The sequence below is a fragment of the Sorex fumeus genome, unplaced genomic scaffold, assembly GCF_029834395.1.
Source record: "Sorex fumeus unplaced genomic scaffold, SorFum_2.1 ptg000129l, whole genome shotgun sequence".
NCBI classification, from domain to species: Eukaryota; Metazoa; Chordata; class Mammalia; order Eulipotyphla; family Soricidae; genus Sorex; species Sorex fumeus.
The window spans coordinates 83,828-107,044 of NW_026606186.1; the positions used below are offsets into that span (position 1 = coordinate 83,828).

The following is a 23,217-nucleotide window of genomic DNA, read 5'->3' on the forward strand; positions in this document are numbered from 1 at the left end:
GGAGTAACCCTTGTGTATTGCCGGGTATGACCCAGAAAGCAAAAAAAAAAAAAAAAGTAATGAGTAATTAAAAGTAAAATATAACTAAGACACATTTTTTTGAAAATAAAATGGAGATTTTTAATTTGTAAGAAGACAAGCATTAGCCCATAGTTTGGGGGGTAAGGGGAAACACCAAAGCCCCACCCTTTAAGATTAAATGTAGGATTTCCAACTGCCTAAGCAAAGGTCTAGTTGCCATGACAATCACAAACACTGTCACTGCAGTATTGTCATTTTAAGACACACCCCTGAAGGGTGTGAGAGCTATTACTGTTTTAACCCTTCAAAATACCTGTTCTTTAGTGCTTCCCTGCTTTTTGTTTTTACAACTTTACTAGGGGACTTTCTTTCCAGATAAGGGTCTATTTTTCCCTTTGGAGGACATGTCTCAAAAACACCTCTGCAGCTCTGCAGGGTGACAATGGCTGAAGGTGCCATTCAAAAGAAAACAAAACAAAAAAAAAAACACCCTCAAGGAAATATACAAATTCCATTCACAGACACCATCCTGAAGGGGCACACAGACATTTAAAAGCAAAACAGCCCCTCTATTGAGAAACATAACAATTATGTGGCTAACATTAGGGCAACAAATTTTCCCCTGCTTTGCTCTTGCCATATGCCAGTCATTTTCTCCCTATAGTTTCCATTTACTGTTTCAAACATATGTTGCCACTTATTGGCCAGGAAAGAAACCTCTGAACTACCCCCTTTATGTATGATGAAATGGCAGACGGAATGGAGCCGGAGAGAGAACCATTAGCAGTTATTCACACTTCTGTTTTCTCTTAACTTCCTTTTCTCTAAAGTTTATTCCTCATATGCTAGGAGGGATGTGTAATCATAAAGACATCCGTGACTCATGCTTTAGAATATGGAACCACAGAAGTTCCCTGTAGAAGCAAACAGCTCCCTTTTCCAGAGCGACCCACATGCCTCCTCTACACCAAGATTATCTGGGTAGATCCAGGCAAGATCAAACATAGGTGAGGGGCTCCTTTGTAAAACCCTCACCAAATATCAACATTCTTTTCCTGTCTAGCTATCGCTGCAAAAGTTTACCCAGCATTTAGTCACAGCCTTCTAATAAGGCACCTGTTCCATGGGATCAGGTTGCTAGGGGATTGATTGCCCAGGTAAAGAGGGGAAAACATGATAGAGATTAGTTAATATGAAGGGGTTTTCCACCGAAGATGAAGGGGATTTATGGGATAAACATTGAAGTCTGGTGTTAAGGTGCAGTAGCAAGAAATGAAGGCTCCTATTGGTTTGCATTATTATTCTCTTTTAGCTGAAACCAACCTCAACGTCAAAAGGCATTGGCATCAAATCCAGTTAGGTCAACGCTGAACTGAGTTCCTTGAACTATATCTGGCAAACATTACCAGGAACTTAGTTCTGGAAAAGATGGGCAACATTAATTAGTTAATGAATTCAATGCAAAGTTCTGGCCCATGCACACAGCAAGACAGTACAAAAGTTCAGAGAACCCGCCTCTATTACCCACCATATATTATAGAAGTGGCAAAAATAACAGTCCTACGGAGCAACAGCCCATCAAAATGCAAGGAGTCAAGTGCAAAGGCAATTTAATTATGATTCATCCCTTCAAGAGGGATGTTTTCAACTTTTCCAGTCATATGTACGGGTGACTGAAGTTGCCTAAAAGAGCATGCTGTCATGCTTGAACCTAGGAGGGCTAGGGATGAAATAGATTAAGTTTAACTGTCATGGACACATAAAATATATGCTGGCATTCTTTGGGTAATGAACACCTGACTTGTAAATGCTCCTTCTGCATAAAAACCAGCCCACATTCTGCTCAAAAGGATGACACCTGGAGGGCAAAAGTATTTCCAGAGTACTGAATTTTCTTTTTCTTTCCTTTAAAAATGAAAAAAAATTGTTTTTTATTGAATCACTGTAAGATAGACCCTTACAAAGCTGTTCATGATTAGATTTCAGTCACACAGTGTTCTAACACCCATTCCTCCACCAGTGTACATTTCCAGAACCAGTGTCCTCAGTTTCCCTCCATCACCCCCCAAACCTGAATCAACCTCTCTCTCTCTCTCTCTCTCTCTCTCTCTCTCTCTCTCTCTCTCTCTCTCCATTTGGGCATTGTGGCCATACAGATTCTGAAAGGTTATTTTGTGTATCCTTTTACCTACTTTTAACACTCAGTTCTTGTCCATCGTGATCATTTCCAACTATTGTCATACTGCTCCTTTCTCTATCTTATCTACCTCTGCCCTACACATACTTGTGGTAGATTCCAATCTTTGACCAGTCCTCCTGGCTTCTGTTTTCCCTGGCCTTGGATATTAGTCTTCTTATATACATATATATGTATATATATGTATATGTACATATATAATTGTGGTATATAAAATAAATATGCACCACAAATGAATGCATTGATTCTTTATCTGTCCCTCTCCTTCCGACTTAATTGACTCAGCATGATACTCTCCATATCCATCCATTTATAGGCAAATTTCATGACTTCCTTTTTCCTAACAGCTGCATAGTATTACACTGTATAGATATGCCATAGTTTCTTTATCTAGTCATCTGTTCTTGGGCATTCAGGTTATTTCCAGATTCTGGCTTTTATGAATAGTACTACAATGAACAATGGAGTGAAGATGGTATTTCTGCTGTATGTTTTTAGGGCAAGTTGACCAGGACTGTCATGGATATGGCAGGGAGGCACTCACCTGGAATCCATATGGGAAACATGGAACTCTAAACATACATACCATGTGTTGTGTAAAACACAGGTTTCCAGCCAGCTCATAGAGAGCTGATCTGAGACTGAGTTTAAATTCTATCCATTGGTGCCAGAATGATAGTACAGCAAAGTGCAGTCACAATCAGTTCATAAAGAGCTGATCCAAGATGGAGTTTAAACTCTGTACATTTGGGCCAGAGTAGTATTTCAGCTAGTAGGCATTGGCCTTGCATGAAGCCAATCCCCAAAACCCCATGTGGTCCCCAAACCCCACCAGGAGTGATCCTTAAAAGCAAAGTCAGGAGTAAGCCCTAGGCACTGCCAAGTGTGGTCCCAAGAAACCAAACAAACAAAACCACTAAATGTTTGCATTTATAAACTGTACTATACTATACTATTTTGTTGTTCTATACTACTTAATGCTGTAATAATTAGTTTATGTATAAATCTTGAGCTAAATATTGTGCTTTAGTATATCACTATACTAATGTATTTACCTAATTAGAGCTAGGTTTGATTGCTCATTTAAACCTCCTTATGCTAGTTTGAGAATATGCTTGGTATATAATAACAACATTTTAACGGGAAATTAACTTTTAAATGAAATGCTGAAACAGACTTCGCGAGATGGGAAACTTCTACATGTGAAAGGTTATTCACTTCCTCTTGCTGTAAGAATATAAAAATAGCCTATGAGTTACATAAATTCTGCATCATCTCCTGTTTATCCTAGAGCAAAAGAAACCATAATCAAAGTCTATACATATCAGATATGAAATACAAGAAAACACATACAAACAATAGTTATTAGAGAAAAGTTTACAAGACTGATATGACCAGTGACTACACCCTGAGCGGATACAGCATCAGACAAGCTCATCAGTTGCTAAATATCTTACATATTCACAATCACTTGATCACTTGACATCCCATTACTCATCAGTTTGCTCACATGGGCGCCAGTAACATCTCCATTCATCTTTGTCACATGCTAGTGTAGCCCAATGGCGTCTGCTCGCTCCAGGAACACAAAGAGCCTCAAACCGTTCATTCAGGGTCTTTTTATCTTTTTGGGTCATACCCGGCGATGCACAGGGGTCATTCCTGGCTCTGCACTCAGGAATTATCCCTGGCGGTGATCAGGGGACCATATGGGATGCTGGGAATCGAACCTGGGTCAGCCGCATGCAAGGCAAACACTCTACCCGCTGTGCTATCACTCCAGGGTTCAGGGTCTTGACGAAGAAGTCTGACCATCAAGTAGTGGGAGATTTGGAATATCGAATACCCGGGTCGGCTGCATGCATGGCAAACGCTCTACGTGCTATGCTATCATTTAAATAATATATTTAATTATTTACATATTTACAATAGAGGTGCAAATGGGACAGAATTTTATTTGAACTCCTAAGTTCCATCTTCTTTCACACCTTTCCAGATGACAAACTTTTTCCTCTGTATGAAAAGGGAACTTTATGTGCCTTGTGTAGTTTTTTAACCAGCTTTCTTTTCTTTTTTTTCTTATGCGTTATACCCAGCAGTGCTCAGGGCTTACTCAGGAATCACTCCTGGTGGAGCGATAGCACAGCGGTAGGGTGTTTGCCTTACAAGCGGCCAACATGGCCGAGGCGGGTTCAATTCCTCCGCCCCTCTCGGAGAGCCCAGCAAGCTACCGAGAGTATCTCGCCTGCACGGCAGAGCCTGGCAAGCTACCCGTGAGGTATTCGATATGCCACACATAGTAACAACAAGTCTCATGATGGAGACGTTACTGGGCCCGCTCGAGCAAATCGATGAACAACGGGAGGACCGTGATTATGCCAGGGATCAAACCCGGGTTAGCCCCATGCAAGGCAAGCACCCTACCCACTGTACTATCGCTCTGCCCCAGCTTTTTTTTTTTCATTTAATATCTGTACAACAAATTCCTAGCTATAAATTTTTTGAAGCAGAGGATTTTCCTTATTTCCTACCTTATCCTGGGAAATTTTGAGAGTATGAGTAAAGAGGAACTAATTTTACTGAAGCCTATTATATGCTAACCTTATGTTGCTCTGCTGTTGTTTTTACATTTTTGTTCCCTTGTTCTGGGGATTTGAGATCACACTCAGAAAAGTTTACTCCTGGTTGTGCTCAAGAGACTCAATGCAATGTTGGAAACCAAACCAGGATCAGGTCAGTCACATTCAAGTCAAACGTCGAACTTCTATACTATCTCTCGGGTCCTTAATGTTTTTATTTGGAGGCCACATCCAGTGGTACTGGGGCGCTACTGCTGGCTCTGTGCTCAAGGGTTACTCCTAGCATTGTTCAGGGGACCATGTAGTAATGGGGATCAAACCCAGGCTTCCCACATGCAAAGCATGACCTCAGTCAATTGAGTTAACTCTCTTCCTTGCTGGTTCTATGTTAAATGAAACTTTTTCTCCCTCAAATTTAATGAATGCTTACTGTCCGGTTAGGCAAGCTTTAGTAAGAAAAAAACTGCAAACCACTGTTGATTTAATAAAGAGTATCAGATTTTTTTTTAACCTTAAAAATGCCTTTTATGCTAGCAGTGACATCTATGTTTAATAGTATCTGTGTAGTCTATAAAGGAAATGTGGTAAATAATAAACTCTGTCCTAAAGAGACATAGAAATTATAGAGCATAGAGGACTGTAGAGATCCAATAAGTTGGAGGATATTTTGTGAAGACGTAAACAAGCTGCTAAATTACACTAAAAGAATTAACAACATGCTTTCCAGTACTGCTCAAGTTTCACGAATGCATCATTCTCATACCACACCCATTAGAGTTCTTGCTTCCCTCCACCAATGTCCCAAGGACCTCTCCCACCCACCCTGCCCCAGGGAACTGTCGAACTATCTACACCATTCTTAGATGTCTACCGTGATTAAAAAAAAATTCATAAAACGATTTTGTTTTTATTGAATCACCGTGAGATACAGTTACAAAGCATTCATGTTTGAATTTCAGTCATACAATGATCGAACATCCATCCCTCCACCAGTGTACATTTTCCACCACCAATATCTCCAGTATCCTTCCCCCTCATCCCACCCCCTACCCCACCCCCACCTCTATGGCAGACAATTTCCCTCTTACTTTCTCTCTACTTTTGGGCATTATGGTTTGCAATACAGATACTGAGAGACCATCATTTTCATAAAATTCTGTACTTTAAAAGGCTATGATATTGGGTTGGAGAGATAGCAGGGTATTCACTCTGCCATCCCTGGGACCACAGATGGCCCCTCAAACCCTGCCGGAAGTGATCTCTGAGCACAGAGCCAAGAGTAAGCCTGGGTATGGACCCAAAGCAAAACAAAACAAAAAAACTATGGTGTTAATTTTAGACTGAAAAGACCTAAATTCTACAAAACAGACAAGTTTTAAGCTTACCATTCAAAAGACCATGACTTGGGCCAGGGAGACAGCTCAGCTTGTAGAGCACACACATACACACCTGTCATATGTGAATTTGACCCCTGACACAACAGACCCTAAGCCCCACGGCGCCCTCCCCCCACCTGCATACCATATTCTCCATCTTTCAGCAGCACAGGCTGTATGCCCTCTTTAAAAACAATAATAATGAAAGTGAGTGGCTGGAGAGAAAGTACAGTGGGTAAAACACTTTCCCTGCACACGGCCAACCTAAGTTCAACTCCTGGTACCACCAAATAGTCTCCTGGGTACCACAGGGATTGTGCCATGAGCATCACTAGGTGTGGCTCAAAAATCACAGAGAGAGAGAGATAGGGAGAGATAGAGAGATAGGGAGAAAGATAGAGAGAGAGGGAGAGGGAGATGAAGACAGAGAGGGAGAAGGAGAGATGAAAAGAGAGAAAGGAGGGGGCAGGAGAGAGAGAGAGAAGTAACACCAGAACACAATAGGCTATGTCCTGACTCCCCTCAGATTTCCTCATGGGAACCCTTTAAGAAAATAAACTCACAGACACTCCTGTGGCCCACTAAGGTCTCTATTTCATAGCCACTAAGAGACAAAGGACAGGCGGAATCCACAAACTTACTAGGAATCTAAAAAATGATGTACAACATATTTTGGGGAACAAAACAGTTTTATATGTGATAATTTCCTAACTTCCTGTTTTGGCCTTAAACTTCGCTTCCAGAACAAAAGGTCACCTACTCTAGCAATTTAAAGTGCAATCCCGAGGCCCAGACTAGCTGCATGAGATTCTTCATACAATCACAGTCTGTAGGCATTGTTGAAATGTGCTGAGCACAGACTTCTGCAGTTACGTTTGTGGAGGCCAACACCAAATGGGGTCTCTATACAAAAATTTTTTTATTGAAGCAGCATGAAATATACAGTTATAAAGTTGTTCATGATTGAGTTTCAGTCGTACAGTGCTCCGACACCCATTGCTTCAGCAGTGCACATTTACCACCACCAATATCCCCAGTTCTCTCCCTCCCTTTCCCTCCTTCCCTTCCTCCCTCTCTCTCTCTCTCTCTCTCTCTCTCTCTCTCTCTCTCTCTCTCTCTCTCTCTCTTTCTCATTTTCCTTTTAGGTACTGTGGTTTGCAATACTGTTACTGAAAGGATATCATGTGAACCACTTTATCTCCTCTCAGCACTGTTTTTGTCCCAAGTAATCATTTCCAACTATCATTGTCATAATCTTCTCTGTATCGTTCCAATTTTAGTATATGTGCTGCCGAAGCGAGCACGATAGCACAGCGGTAGGGCGTTTGCCTTGCACGCAGCCAACATGGCCAACCGGAGTTCGATTCCTCCGCCCCTCTTGGAGAGCCTGGCAAGCTACCGAGAGTATCTCGCCCGCATGGCAGAGCACCCCGTGTCCCCGTGACGTATTTAATATGCCAGACACAGTAACAACAAAGTCTCCAATGGAGACGTTACTGGGCCCGCTCGAGCAAATCGACGAACAACGGGAGGGCCTTTACCTTTACCTTATTGTCATAATGGTCTCTTCTCTGTCCTAACTGCACCCCCCCCAGGGGTCTCCATAATCTTTATTCAGAAAATTACTTGTAACTTACACACAAGAACTTAGTAATAACCCAGTAAGCCCAGAAGGCTCACATGAGCATGAGTCTATCTATGGCCAGGTCAGTGATAGAATCTGACTGGTTCGTAAGATAAGTCATGTTAGCTTCCTTACTCTGATAGTTCCCATCATAAGATAGAAAGGCAAAACACTCTCTCGTTCTCTATTTCTGTTTTCTGTGGTGAGGGCAGTGAGGAGGATCTCCCAGCTCCTTAGTGATATCACAAAGGCTGCTCCATTTACTGTCTGGGTATGATCCCTGGAACTGATGAAACCTTATTACTACTGGGTGGTGATGAGGCCTGTCAGGTGAAGACACCAGCGCCTCAGGATCTCAGGAAAGCAAGTGAAGCAACAAGTCATGTATGAATGCACACCTTCATATATCATTGTTGTTGTGAGATGATATTACTGTATGTGAACCGAAAGAGCCCCAGCAGCCGAAGACTTCCAGAACCAGCCACAACCAGGCTGAGACCACTCTCCACATGCATGAAGGTACCGGCAGAGGAACAAAGGCAAGCGGTTCCCGGGGCTGAGATCCCCAAGCCTGTTCAAATTGGGCCTGAGCATCCTCCACCCAGATCCTCCATCTTCCAGTAGGCAGGGGTCACACCCACCAACTGCCGCCCCCTCCCCGTCCCCCCGCCAAGTAATCCCATCAACGACCGAGACCCAGAGACTATAAAACCCAGCTCCCAGAAGACATCTTATTATCTCATTCTTGCTTTGGACACCATGGCAGGCTACCGAATGTAACCTGCCCACACAGCAGAGTCTGGCAAACTCCCCATGGCATACCCAATATGCCAAAACCAGTAACAATGATGGGTCTCATTCTCCTAACCCTGAAAGAGCCTTGAATATGGCACTTTTTAAAATCTCAGGACTAGGACCAAGGAGACGTTACTGGGGCCTGCTTGAGGCAATCGACGAACAACAGGACGATCGTGACCATCGAACCGAAAGAAGCCTGATTTTTCAACAACTGCAACCTAGAAGCATCCTAGCTAACATGTCGTTCCTTGCTGGTCACCATTTGCCCTGAACATCCTCCATAATCAGCTTGAATTTCCTAAAAGCAACTTCATCGGTCTGCAGATCAGCAAGACTCACTTCAAATACACAACGCTTGAGGCCATCGGATGCAATTTTGGTCCCCTGGGTCCTGGTGACAAGCATTTTCCCAATATTTCTTATATTAAACATTGCGGGCGTTTTCATGGCATACCAGTCTTTCTTAGAAAACGGATCAACCACTTTCTTCTTGGCTCCCTTTTTGCCGCCTTTGGTAAGGTGCTTGTTTTTGCTGACCGCCATGGTACTGCACGGAGAGCCAAAAGGCAAGACTAAATTTTTTTTTGCTTTTTGGGGTCACACCCAGCGATTCACAGGGGTTATTCCTGGCTCTGCACTCAGGGGACCATATGGGATGCTGGGAATCGAACCCGGGTCGTCCGCATGCAAAGCAAACGCCCTACCTGCTGAGCTATCACTCCAGCTCCAAGACTAAAATTTTTATAAAGTTAAGTTTTGCTTATCTTTAACCAGATATTTGAGACAAATGTTTCCTTTTTGGCAGCTGAAAAATCACTGGTTGTCAGTTAGGAGGCTAAGTGGAAATGCTTAAGGATTTAAGCTGTAACTCTATTTCTTAATTTGAAGAACCAAACAAGGAGTTGGAGTGATAGTACAGCGGGTAGGGCATTTGCCTTGCATGCAGCCGACCCGGGTTCAATTCTTGGCATCCCATATGGAAGTGAAAATCTAGCTGGTATGGTAAAAATAGTTTGTACTCCATGAACTCAACATTAAGCTCAGGGTCATCGCTACATAAAGCTGACTACCAAACTATCTGAAGAAAAGTGATTTGAAAACAAAACCAACCTCTAGGTTTGCAAGGAAAACTACTCTTCTTGAACACCAAGGGTTAAGGATAAGTAAACTCCACTAATAATTCATAGTCACAAGTTGGCCCACATGAGAATTTGTAGCCCAAACTTACGTGTACTAATTGGGTAGTCCAAAAATAGATATCCTGGGCTTAAAGATTCTGAAAATATTTTCAGGTTCTGGTTAAAAAAAAAAAACAAATCCTCTTTAGAGAAAGCCACCTTCAATATCATTTCAAAGAATTTAATATCTGAAAATTCCAACATGTTATGAGTTCATGTTAAAAGCACATTAGAAGATAGTGCGTAATGAATGGAAACCAAAGAAATGATGTTTTTACAAAAAGTTTTGCTTGACCAAACATCACCTCAATTTAATATAAAAGAGAGGAAAAATGGTTCTTATTTATTTGTCTGTTCTACCCATCCAGGATCATAGTATCTGGGCAGGGATTTGCTTTATATAATCTCAACCCCTCAACCATGAACTCAGTCTAAAGAACACACAGAGGTGCTCAAGTAGCAGTTTTACAGAGAGTCTCTGAAGAAATGGAACCTAGTAGATGCAGACTACGCTTAACTCTTGTATTTCTAGAAACACACACACACACACACACACACACACACACACACACACACACACACACACCCCGCATTCTCTTTGAACATTCTACCTCCTTCGATATAAAAGGAAAAACTCACTACCTTTCTTTTTCACCCATTCCCACGCATGAACAAGTAAGAATAATGGTGGCTTTTTTTTCCTGTGAGAAATTTTAAAAGTATTTTCTCATTGCACTACCTAATTGGGGAATCTGAGTCTTTTTATCTTTAGACATTTAAAAACTGTTCATATGAAAATCAGCTAACAATTACTCTTCCACTTACCCTGCTACCAACAGGCTAAGAATAAATGATAATGTTCATGCATAAAAACTGCTATTATATATTGGAGGTCACCATGATGATATAAAAAGCTATCACACTCAGCCTTTAGATTCCTGATTGAAAATGTGAATTCTAGTTTTCTCCATATCTATTTGTAATTTTTGGTGAGTGCATGTTAAAACTTGCATATGTTCATGTGTTACAAGTATGTGTAACAAGTATGTGGAGAGGGAGAGAGTGACATAGCACTTCCAAGAGGTTTGAATAAATGATAGCCATAAGATAGACGATGGATGCATGCATGCCTGCGTACATGCATGAATGTATGCATATAGATTTTTAACCAAAAGACTCTTTTAGGAGGGAAATCAAGGTAAGTCACTTGAACATTTTGAGTCTACTGAAAATTTTCAAAGAAAAAGAAATACCAATGTAAGCCTTTTTAACTCATGCTCAACCTTTACTTTTTATATTTAATAAGTCTTAATATTTAAAAAATATTAATGAAATGATTGGACTATTTATGCTACAGCATTTATCTAAAAATTAATTTTTAGTGCACTCTAAGTGGTAAAGACAGAAATGAAGCAAATGAACAATTCCTCGATTGAATAGTTGCCTCCGTTTTATAACAGCACACCAAAATTGGTGATAAAGTTGGGAGTGCAAATTGAGGTCACTGAATTGATACCAGTGTTTCTTCAGCTTATCCTAAGAGAGCTGGGACATGGACATTCAAGCGTCACTAGGGCCATATTCTCTCATGATAACTTAAAAAAATGATCCTACATGTTTCAAAGCTCAGCGGAAAGAGTTTTTGTTACAATTGATTATGTCTGAAAAGAGACCAATGCTATTTTAAGTTATCCTTTGCCAACAAACCACTATTAGGTCATAGTTGACTGCTCAGAGAAAACTCTGCCTCTGCAGTTGATATTCTTGAAGTACTCAGTTGTCAGAGCATCATCAGGACAGAACTGTCCTCGCTGGCAAGGTAAACATTCCCCCAGAGGAAATTTCCTTAGCAAATACGATTTGTGGCCAAGGAAATTAAAGAAACTTGATTAAATGGAGGAATCACTTCGAATCATGACCTACCGCATTTTGTTGATTTAAAGGCAAAGAACAAATTTTATCACTGGAAATAGCATATTATAGCGTCCTGCACATGACTGCCTCAATGGCAGTGAAATAAATGGCACATAAAAAGAACCGAAAGCCAACAGTCAATGAACGGGAGCAGTTTGTACATGTCATCTCTTCCTTCTGCAGGATTCAAAGCACTTCTTTCATTTCCTCATTTATCAAGTGTGGAACAAGGTGATGTGTTCTTACTGACATCGAATTCTATGTAGAGGGAAAGAGTTTGGATGTCAGAGGCAGAGGGCTGGGAAGAGTGATCGACGCAGACAGCAGGATCTCATAAATGAGAGCAATTCTGTCCCTCCTTTCTGATTGTGGCCCATGGATCTTCTTTATAAAAGCAAAATATTTTAATGGTGACATTTAAATCAGTGCAACTTTAAGACATATCTGATGAGATTCTTGAATCTATGTCATAACCTAAAATGACAGAGAACTCACAGATTCAGAATTTGGCAACAAGGGAAAGTAATTTAAAACATATGGTAGGATTTTAAGCAATTCTTTTGATGTATGTTTTATTATTGTTATTGCTGTTTTAATGCTTATAGGACCATAGGTGAAGGAGAGAAGACAGGAAAGGAAGGGAGGAAGGAAGGGGAAAGGGTAAGAAGGGAGAAGAGAAAGGAAATTGTACAAAGTAGCATTTTGGAATTCAATAGAAAGCCACCACGTTCTGGCCTGAGCTCGGCCCCATCTTTCTATGTCTCAGACACGACAAGTTTTTGCACAGCCTGGATCTCACTTCTATGTGCTAGAAGATAGGGATACTGACCAGATATCTCTGAAATCCATTCTTACACTAGCACCCCATAATGCAAGTCCAATGAATTATGTGGCAGATAAGAAAGATAAAAATTCTACACTACCATACTACTGCTGCTTATTCTCAATTCAAATTCTATTATGAGATGCTGAATATGATTTCTGTCAGAGGTTGCTGAAACTAGTCTGCGTTCAAACCCTGGTGCCATCATTTACTGACTTTGTGATCTGTAAAAATTACCTCTCTGTTTTCCAGTTATCTATCTATCTATCTATCTATCTATCTATCTATCTATCTTCATGTGGCTCATATGACATATAGCATCCACTGAAAACTAACCATGTCATTCACTGCTGTAATTCTAATAAAGGTTCAATCCAAACAAAATCAGTACAGAATAAAAGTGATTAATCTAAAAAAAAGAAGCAGTCCATGAAGAAAATATTTAGGCTGGGGTTCTTACTAGAATGTTGCTGAATAGCAAGATCCACTGACACAGTGGCCTGGTGTGTTTGCCTAAAATACTAAGAAAATCTAAGTTTATGCATACACATAGCTTCTGAAAGAGTAATTTAATACACATAAATTAATTTATTTATTATGAGCACCAGATTTCTAGACACAGGAGATGAGAGAACTAAAAATTATCATCAGAAAGGAACAGTGGAAGATTGAGGACAAACTGTCTTCAAATATTTCAAAATATTTCAAATATTTCAAAAGATGTCTTCTCAATGGCTATTTGTTCAATAAGGCTCTACAGAAAGATTCGGAACAACTGGTGGAAGTTAGAAGAAGTCAGTTTTCAGCTCAAATTAACTGTAATGGAATCATTGAGGAAGTTAAGAATCTCTAAAAGTGTTCTGAAGTATTTACTAACAATTAGATTATGAGATGCATGAAACAATTCCTACCCCCAAAACTGAAATTCTCACCTGAGAAATAACTCAACTAGTAAAATATAAGAATTTTGACATCCCTCCCAAACCTGTGTTTTATGGTGTGAATCAGATATCTATTATTTATAATAATGATTTATCATGTACAGAATGGGGAGGCGGGGATCCTGCAAGCAGAAAGTGGCATTAAATAATAAACTGTCATTTATTATCAGAATTGTTAAGTTGACTCCCTGATTAAATATTTTACTAGTGCTATTAATGCTAGTCTTACTGACATGTAATTGGTAGTCAATTACCAAGGTTCAGACTTTCAACTTAGAAGAAGCAGAGCAAGATTGCATTTTAATTTTTATTATTTTATTTTATTTTTTTTTAATGGTGGTGGTGTTCAAGGTTTACTCCTGGCTCTACACTCAGGGATCACTCCTGGTAGTGCCTGAGGGACCATATGAGGTGCCGGAGATCAAACTCAAGTTGGCCATGTGCAAGGCAAACGCGCTACCTGCTACACTTGCTCTCACTCCAAGAAGATTGCATTTTAAATCCATACTACATAGGCTCCAAATCAATTCTGTAGTTAGTATAAAACTAAGTAACTCATAGTAATGTGGATTATAATTTCAGATACATTCTTTCTGACAATAAAAGCTCAAACACAAAATTCAATTCATTTAAAAAACGTTCATATATACGAACTGACACACACACACACACACACACAAATACACACACACAAACAAACATACACTTTGATCTTGCAAAATCAACTAATCACAAAATGATGTAGGCAACAGCACCAGCTTGGTGGGGGTGACAACTCTCTGGTTTGGCGGCTGACAGTCTATGGGGCCCAGAGAGAGCATGGAATTGTGGTTGCTATCTCTGACCGAACTCCCACTTCCAGAGGTTCTGGCAGGGTCGAGAGTGAGCTGGGGGTCGGGGTGGGGGAACAGGGAGCAGTATCACATGGGCTTTGAACAATGAGACTCTGACCTGGCTACATTCCTTTTGCTTCCACCACCACCACCAGCCTCTCTGGAGTCTTGGAGTGGGGGGGGCATCTCTGAATCATGGCCAATGTCCTGGGTTTGAGTGTGGGGAGTGGGAGCAGCCTCAGCAGATGGGGCACCTGTGCCCTGGAGGCGCTGACAAGATCCACCGTCTGCAACATCCTTGGCACAATAAAATCAAACATCAATTTAAAAAAAAGTGCATGAGTGCGTGCGTGCATGTATGCATGCATGCATGCGTGTGTGTTAGAGAGAGAGAGAGAGAGAGAGAGAGAGAGAGAGAGAGAGAGAGAGAGAGATAAAGTAGCTGGAGGCAGGAGACATAGAAGAGGTTAAGGAGCTTTTTTTTTTGCCATTGTACAGTCCCCCACACACCACCCAGGGTCACTTCCTGAGCAAAGAGCCAGGGCTAGTCTCTCAGCACTGCAGAGTGTGGGACAAATCCTCCCTCCTAATGCAGCCCCTCAAGAAAGAAAAAAACAAAACAATAAATTAGATCACCAGTGTATTACTGACTTGGAGGGTAAGTCCTTGAACCTCTCTGAGATTCAATTTTCACATCTGTTTAAAAGGTAGTACCAAAGGGTGGCAGTAAGTGGAACAGATGTTTTCTAATACCATTTATACTCCAAAATATAACTCAATAAGACAATCAACCTACATTCTAAAAAAATGTTTTTAAAAAAAATCAAACCACGCTTTTTATTGCTTTATTTCATTATTTTCCTTACAGAAAATGTCTTTAACCATATGTAGGAAATTGAAAAATTTATTTAGTAAGATCACTATGGACTGCTCTATGAAACAGCTTGATCCTGTCCTGGGGTTTGAAAGAACCCAACTGAAAAAAGGATTTTACAGTTAGAAGCCTTTTTCTTCTCAAGCAATAATAATTGTAAATAATGGATAGTGGAGCTGAATTAGGGACAGGAGGGGAGATGTAAAACATCTTTCTAAAAGCAAACTTAAAATGAACCATTTTCCTCTTTTCTCTACTACCTACATGCTTTGCTTCCTCAGGTCTTCTTTATCCATTTCAAGATTATATGACTACAAGTCACTCTTATACACTGCTACAATTGAGTTTTCTAATTATAAAAGAAAAATGCTTGAATCCAACTTACCTGTATATTTTGCTCTTAATGTGCCATTATTTCATTGGCATCCTACAATGTCCCTATGACTACCATATAATAAAACCTGATTGACAGCACTTTAACCCACATGTGTAGCTCCACAAATATTTACTCTGAAATCATGTTCCACAGCTGTACAAAAACCTGTCAGAACAGTTTCTTTCAAAGTACATTACTCAGCCTGGTGAGATAGTGCATGGGTTAAGGCATCTGTCTTGCACACAGTGACCCTGGGTTGATCCCTGGCATCACATATACCCCTAAGCCCAACTAAGAATGACCCCTTAAGTACAGAGCTAAAAGCAAGTCTTGAGCACCACTAGGTACAGTCCAAAACCCTCTCCTCAAAAAAAAAAAAATATGTATATATACATATTTATATTTTCTTCTTTTTGGGTCACACCTGGCAATGCATAGAAGTTACTCCTGGCTCATGAACTCAGGAATTACTCCTGGTGTCCTCAGAGGACCATGTGGGATGCTGGGAATCAAACCCGGGTCAGCCGCGTGCAAAGCATATGCCCTACCTGCTGTGTTATCTCCAACCCCCCCAAAATAAAAATATTTTAATTTTATTTATTTATTTTTGGCATATCGAATACGCCATTGGGAGCTTGCTAGGCTCTGCCGTGCGGGCGGGATACTCTCGGTGGCCTGCCGGGCTCTTCAAAAGGGACGGAGGAATTGAACCCGGGTTGGTCACGTGCAAGGCAAACGTCCTACCTGCTGTGCTATTGCTCCAGCCGAAAAAATAAAAATATTTTTAAAAGAGTGCATTTCTTATAAAAGATAAGAGTTACAAATTATTTGACAAGGCCCCTTTAAAAAATGGTCTGGATAAAGCATTGAGAACAATCTGTACTGGCAAGGAACAAAAAACATGACCTAATAGGTCTTTTCCGTCTCTAATTTCTGTGATTCGAGGATTTTTTTACTCCTGCAGTAATACTTGAGAGTTTAACAATTTCTCAAAACTATTATTAGTTACCAAGGAAACACAAAATGTTTGCAGGAATAAATAAGCAAATGCAGTGGACCTAAATGTAGGCTTTTACTGCTTACCATTTAATAATCTTATGGTGGTGTCATATTATCAGTTCTTCAAGCTCTCCAAGTCATTCTGCTCACCTACTGGCACACTTACTAGAATCCAATGGCCAACTCACAGCATCCCACGTCAACCAAAACAGGAGGCTTCTCCTCAACAGGAATCCCTATAAAATGTAGGCTTTGCTGCTTCACTGGGTCAAGTACAAAAATCATGGCAACACCAGGGTGCTAGTGGGCAGTGAATGCATTTTTTACTACCATCTTAAGGAGACACAGGTAAATACTTTAAAATGATTCAGCATCTACAGAAAAGTCATAAACATAATTAAAACATACAAGGTGAAAGTGAAGAAAAATAAGACACAAAATATGTACATGCAACTGCATGAAACAATTACATCTCACATGTACATAGAGAAAGACTAAAAGGAAATACTGCACAATAAATTATGACTTGTTGGCAGTGTTCATGTCATAAGACTAGATAAAAATGTTTACTTAATACCTTATTGGCATTTCCAAAATACTTTAAAATTAACTTTACAGTCATAAAATACCATTTTAATTTTTAGGGGGGGGGGCTTCAATTCTCTAGTGTCACCACTAATAGTGCTGCTGTAATAGCTTTCAAGATTAATATTAGCCCCTATTCTAAAAGTTTGGTTCTCTGTTCTAAAGTGAAAATCAGACTAAGTATGCATACAAGGAACAGAAGAACTTCTGGAAACTCAAAGGTCTTTAGAAACCTACAACAGAGGATTTGGATGGCAGCAAGAGGGTATCTATATACACCTAAGCTCACTGTGCATTTTTAACTACATTTAGGGAAAACATAGTGCAAAGTCTTAAACACTGAGCTGTCCCAGGTTGTGATATCATTTGTGTGGGTGCTGGCACAGGGCTAGGCAGATGCCACTTGGGAAACACACAAAAGAGAGAAAGGAAGAATCTGGCATTTTGACTCAGCGGTAGAATTGAAGAGACGTTGAAGACACCAGCTGTGCGCACCATCCCAGGCGCCATCCTACCAATTGAATGTGACCAGTCAGCATTGGACTGCTCTCTGGTACCACAATGAGTGTGCAATCTCTGGTGAACCTTGAGGGTCAAGGACCCTCCAAGACAGGCACCGATAGTGGCACCAACAACCACAAAAGAAAGGGAAAGGGAGAAAATTAGGAAAGAAACTGAAGATCCCCAGCAGGGAAGAAAGGTACTTTCATCCTCAGATTTCCCTACTGTAGCCCCAACTGTGGTGTGCAGACCCTTCAGCCTTCCTTTTAAGTTGTGGAACAGTAGAGGGTGAGAGACGTAATTGCAGGCCGGTGCACGGCAGGCTTGCAAGAAGGCTGTCCATGACAATGTTCTATGAACTGGCAAACCTTCTCACAGGAAGGGTCAGGCTCTGGTAAATGCAACTGCAGCCTGATATCATGCAGGACCACAAAACTCTGCCTTTTCCTGTGCTGTCCTGGATTAAGCCCCCGCTCGGCTCAGCTTCTCCAACAGGATCATGCCTGTCAGATGAATCTGTTTTTCTTTGTGCCTTCGAGTGTTTCACATATACCACTGCATAGTGGCAAAGAAGCAAACATTCCAAGTTCGCTACCATCCCATAACTTGCAGCTGCCACCGAATAGTACAAACATCTCCCTTTAACAGATGAAAAGAAATCATAGTGAAAATTGTGGACAGTTGCAAGAAAGACTCCATTAATTATGACTACTGCCTCTCTGACACTTATTTGTAAGATAAAGACTTCACTGCTCACAGAAGAAACAAAGGCAGGGAGCTAGAACTTGAAAGAAAGAACAAGTCACCTCACAAGAGGAAATGGCCTTAACATGCTTAACAATATGTTAATGACATTTTAAAACAGTTAAATAACAACAACACCACACCATGGAAATTACTAATAAATAACACAAGTTGCTGTGGTCACTGTAATAACCTTCTGGCGTTAGCTTGAAAGATGGTAATTACCCATCTCCAAACATTTCAGACTATCTAACAAATGTGATTTCATACAATTCAAATGAATCTTCAGTATTTCCAGGTTTTCCACCATGTTGCCTACAAACCCTTCTCCTACAAGGAAAAGCAACTTAGTTATTACCAAAAAAAAAAAAAAAAGAAAAGAAAAAGAAATCCCTCTATGCTGTATCCAAATAACAACTTAAAGCTATTGATGATTTAGACAGTAAGTTCAGACAATAAATTGTCAGAGAACTTTAATTTGTGAGTGCACTCATTTATAATTAGGTCAGAAAATTCTTGATTATAAAATGAGAAAAGTCACTGAATAGGACTAAGCTAGGAAGTAAAAGTAGTAAATATGCCAAAACCCAAGGAAACAACAATCAAAAAAAAAAATCTCAAACAGAAATTTGGTAGGAAGAGGGAAGAAAATGAAAGCCACATCAACTAGCTTGACCAGTGAAAACAGTATCAATGGCTGTCTGAAATTTGTGATGGAAAAGGCTCACGACATTCTTGTCTCAAAGATATTTCCTTCCTCAAGACCCTTGACTTTCATCTCGAGGAAAATTGTCACGACACTCTAATTTCACTAGAACAGGACACACTGCCAACTTCCTAAGGAAAAACTGTCATAGTAGACACACAAGTCCATGATGCCTCCAATTGGCAACTCTTAGGGGTTATTCACCTCTGGGAAATTCTGGGTAAACCATTTAGAATTCTTTTGCCCAGACAAAGTTCATTGGGGAAAGGGGCTTCTGGAAGGGCAGAGGAGGAGATTAGAGCACCAGCGACGGTGCAGGGAGCAGCATCACAGTTTTCACAAGGGCGCACACTCAGGATGTTAAGCATCTGTCCAATGTGGCAGATGCACAGGTGCTGAACTCCCTTGTCGGTTGCCAGGAAATGTGCTCAGCTCTGAGCAGTGCACACACAGGGTCTGCTAGTCTGCGCATGCCTGATTGGGGTCTGCCGCGGCAAAGGGCACATGCCTTGCCAAGATCAAAGGCGCACAACCTAAGAGACTGCAGTTGCTCATTACCAGCACTTCAGGAAGGTCTTAGCAAAAAAGGGTTTGTTATACAAACACCTGGGCTAGGAATTCTCCCCTGCCTGGCTGGGATAGAAAATCCTCACTCTGTCTCATAAACACTGCTACAAATTCCCTTCATTTGTGACTTGACTAGTGCGGAGACCTTGGTCAAATACTTCACACTTGCAAATGTGTTTCTTGAACTTAACAGTGTGGATAATGCCACCTCAAGCTCAGTGGTGTGGATTGAATAATGGAGAGTGTGCAGAGCGCTCAGTGGAGACTGGCACAAATGGGAAGCTCAACAAATGAGATTTAGACTGAATACTGAACAGAGTGGTCACATACTGTGACCTCAGGTACACTGCCAAATCAGAGCTGCGTCAGAAACCACAGCTCCGCAATAGTAAAGGTCCAGGCAAGGCTCAGAAGAAGTCTTAAACATCAAGGACTTTTTTTCAAGTTTCAACAACCTTAGACAGGACCATCGTCAGTTCTCTATTCTGTATCTATCACAGCTGAAGAAAAAGGGGGATATAATAGTAAACTATTTTATCAGGAAAGTGGAAAGTCACGAGAACGAAAATAAACGCAAAGTGTGAGTATAAAAATGTGAGGAAGAAATAAAAGGCAGACTTAAATGTTAGGAAACTTCTCTACCCACCAGAAGGAAATAGGGACAAAACGAATGATAAAATCATTAGCCTTGGGGTCAAGGTTATTTACCGGTTTGAAATTTGGGTTCCAAAGGTATTAATGTGTCTTCCAACCTTCATAATTCATTTTGGTTTGATTACTAATAAATCAAATAGAACACCACAGTCTCCAAAACGATGTTGGCTAAGTACAAACGTCAAGAGATGAGCAGAGAGACCGTTATACACAACCAGTCTGGGTTCAATCCCCCGCACCCCATATGATCCCCTGAGCCCACCAGGAGCGATACCTGAGTGCAGAACGAGGAGTAAGCCCTGAGCACACACCAAGTGTGCCCCCCAAAAGAAAGAAAAAAAATCAAGAGTATATAGTAATAAAATTAACAAGCCAGTATCTTAAATGTTAATACAAAACTGACAATACTACACTCTAAGTGTAGCTGAAAGATATAAGCACTTCTCTTAAAACATTAAATATGAAAATCAAAGGCTAGGTTAAAAATTCTCAAAGACAGTAGGATCTAGATACACGGTTATAAGCGACCCCACTGTTAGCAGAGATGACACAGCGTTATTTTTGTGCTCCTGCATCCTTGTTCCCCATTCTTTGCAGCCAGTCTTTCCCACTATGGAAAAGAAACAAGCACACTATTTCCATTATTCCTGTTAGAAAAAAAAACATATGGAAACAATAATTCTATAGACATATGTACATTCTAATAGGAAGAAATACTATTTTAATGTGATTTTTAAAGAGTTAGACTGGAGTTAAACTACTCAATGTGCTTGAAGTTTGCAAATAAGACAACCATGTCCCTAATTTATTTAGCAGATTCATAGAGTGGCTAGGACTATTTTGGATTACGTCTCTTATTGGTGCACAAAGTAATTAAGAGTTTAATTCCCATTAATAAGGAAAAGAACTTAAGTAAATCTGTCCCTTCCTAGAAATCAAAAAACGAGCTTAATTCAGTCATTTAAGGGTCAGTTCCTTTTTTACTTCTCATGCCTTATGTTTTATTTTGTTGCATTTTATTTGCTGGTAGACTACACCAAGTGGAATCAAATTAGTTCTAAAGTTCTATTTTTATACTGTGTCTTCAGAGCACAACACAAAACATTTCATTTCTTTAATAGCTTGCTGCCAAATAAAGTGATTAGATTTAACTACGTTCCTTAAAACGCAGACATGCAGAAATGAGGAAAGAGGCGGTTCTTTCAGGGAAAAACACTGAAAAAAAAAAGACTTCATCTGGCCTTCCCATCATCACTTGAAGAATTGTTTGGTAGTTACATCATCAGGAAATAAAAAAAAAAAAAGAAAAAGAAAAAACTATCCTCTGAGGACCCCTACTCTTCACTAAAAGGAAAGAGAAAGTTTCCCCCCGCCCCCCAAGAGGGGCGAGAGATGGGTTGGGAGTGGGATGGAAGACTACTACTGGCTTCTCTCTGCCACCCCGCATCCCACCCCAGGTACCAAAATGAAAAAAAAAAAAAGTGCGTTTGCAAAAAGTTGAAATGAGAATAACAGGCTGTGAGTTAAAGAATCCCACGTAGTAGCAGAAGCTTTGGGGCCCCGGAGGGAGAACAGGGGGTTCGACTCTGGACCCCCGAGGGCGTCCGCGGCCCCAGCCCGCCTCCCTCCTCCTCCAACTCACCCCCCCCCCCCACTCCGCCCCATCCCCCGCCCGGGTCCGTCGGTTCACACGGTGGCCGCCGAGCCGCGGGTCTGGCTGTCAGCGGCGCCCCCGCCGCCGGCGCCGCACACGCGGGGCGCCTTATAAGGCAGCCGGGTGACGTCAGGGCCCAGGCCGGCCGCGCCGAGCGCCCCGCTCGCATTGTTCGGGCGGCTCCCCGAGCGCGCAGCAGCCGCCTCGCCGCGCGGCCCGCCGCCGCCCCGCGCCCGGCCCGTGCTCCCGACCCCGCGCCCGCGCCCGCAGCCCCAGGTAAGCGCGCGCCCCGCCGCCCCGCTCCGGGGCCGTCCGACGGAGCGGACCGCCCCGAGGTGCCGCAGCATCCCCCGACGGGGCAGACGGGGCTCGAGAGGCGCGTCCCCAGGAGCACCCGACTCTGGGCGGCCACGCACTGGCCGTCCCGCGCCGAACTGGCCAAGTCCAGAGTTTTGCTCCGATGGGGAAAACAGAGGAGAGAGTTGAGCGTGAAAGCTGGAGGGTGGGGGTGACTGTTCGGCGGTGCGACGGAGCGCCACACCGACTCCTGCCTGCACGGAGAACTGGAGGGGGGTGAGACTGGACGGGTAGTGCAACTCTTTTTTTTTTTTCTTGATCTTATCTGTCCCCTAACTTAAACTTCCTTATGTCTTACAAGGGCAGACACGCCACCTGGTCGGGGACGCGTGGGTGTCCTTTCTCACACTCCCCTCCAGAAGCATGGTTGCGAATCTTGTATTTAGGATGATTCTCATTTAAATAGTAAAACACTTTAGCCTTCAAAAGAAAAAAAGAAAAGAAAAGAAAAAGAAAAACATTGTCCCCCCCCCCCCAAAGTTGCTCAGTCTTAAAAGTTTAGCAGTCTGTACTAGGAAGTAACCATCATTTCGAATTCAACTTTTAAATTCTAATCAGTGGGTAAATGATCTGATTCGCTCCTTCAAGACTGGTTAGTTTCTCTAGAGCAGTATTTTTGGTCGGAGTTTATTATGTCGAAATACCAATTAAAAGTTCAAGTTTATAGAAAATGTTGGGGCCCGATGGCATTTTGAACCGTGTGTGTTACATCTAAACCCTGAACAGGCTGTTATTATAAATAAAGTATGATAATCAAAACACTTGGCAATGCTGAAAATGTATGCAATATTTCACTTTTCGGGGCAAAATTCCCCAGAGGAATCAAAAATAAAAAATATGCAATGTCAAATTTAAAACGCTGAAGAATGTAAAATGATTTATCGCTCAAACTTTACTGAAAACCTAAATGTATGAC

General features: G+C 41.4%; 2 protein-coding genes across 4 annotated transcripts in view; one reads left to right on the top strand and one right to left on the bottom strand.

Moving 5' to 3' along the window:
• Positions 1–23,217, top strand: part of FILIP1L (filamin A interacting protein 1 like) — a 119,965-nt gene that overhangs the window by 45,164 nt on the left and 51,584 nt on the right. The window contains exon 1 of one of the 3 annotated variants that reach the window (XM_056138521.1): positions 22,126–22,220. The exons of the other annotated variants lie outside the window; for them this stretch is intronic. The gene's annotated coding sequence lies outside the window, so the exon portion shown is untranslated. Of the gene's footprint in view, positions 1–22,125; positions 22,221–23,217 lie in introns of those variants that run through there. 3 annotated transcript variants of the gene reach the window in all.
• Positions 8,851–9,138, bottom strand: LOC130045843 (40S ribosomal protein S3a-like). The gene has a single exon (XM_056138725.1). It carries the CDS (start codon positions 9,136–9,138, stop codon positions 8,851–8,853), a length of 288 nt encoding a protein of 95 aa, XP_055994700.1.

What these genes read in the sequence shown, in the direction of transcription:
- LOC130045843 (XM_056138725.1), bottom strand. Translation starts at nt 9,138, where the DNA reads ATGGCGGTCAGCAAAAACAAGCACCTTACCAAAGGCGGCAAAAAGGGA.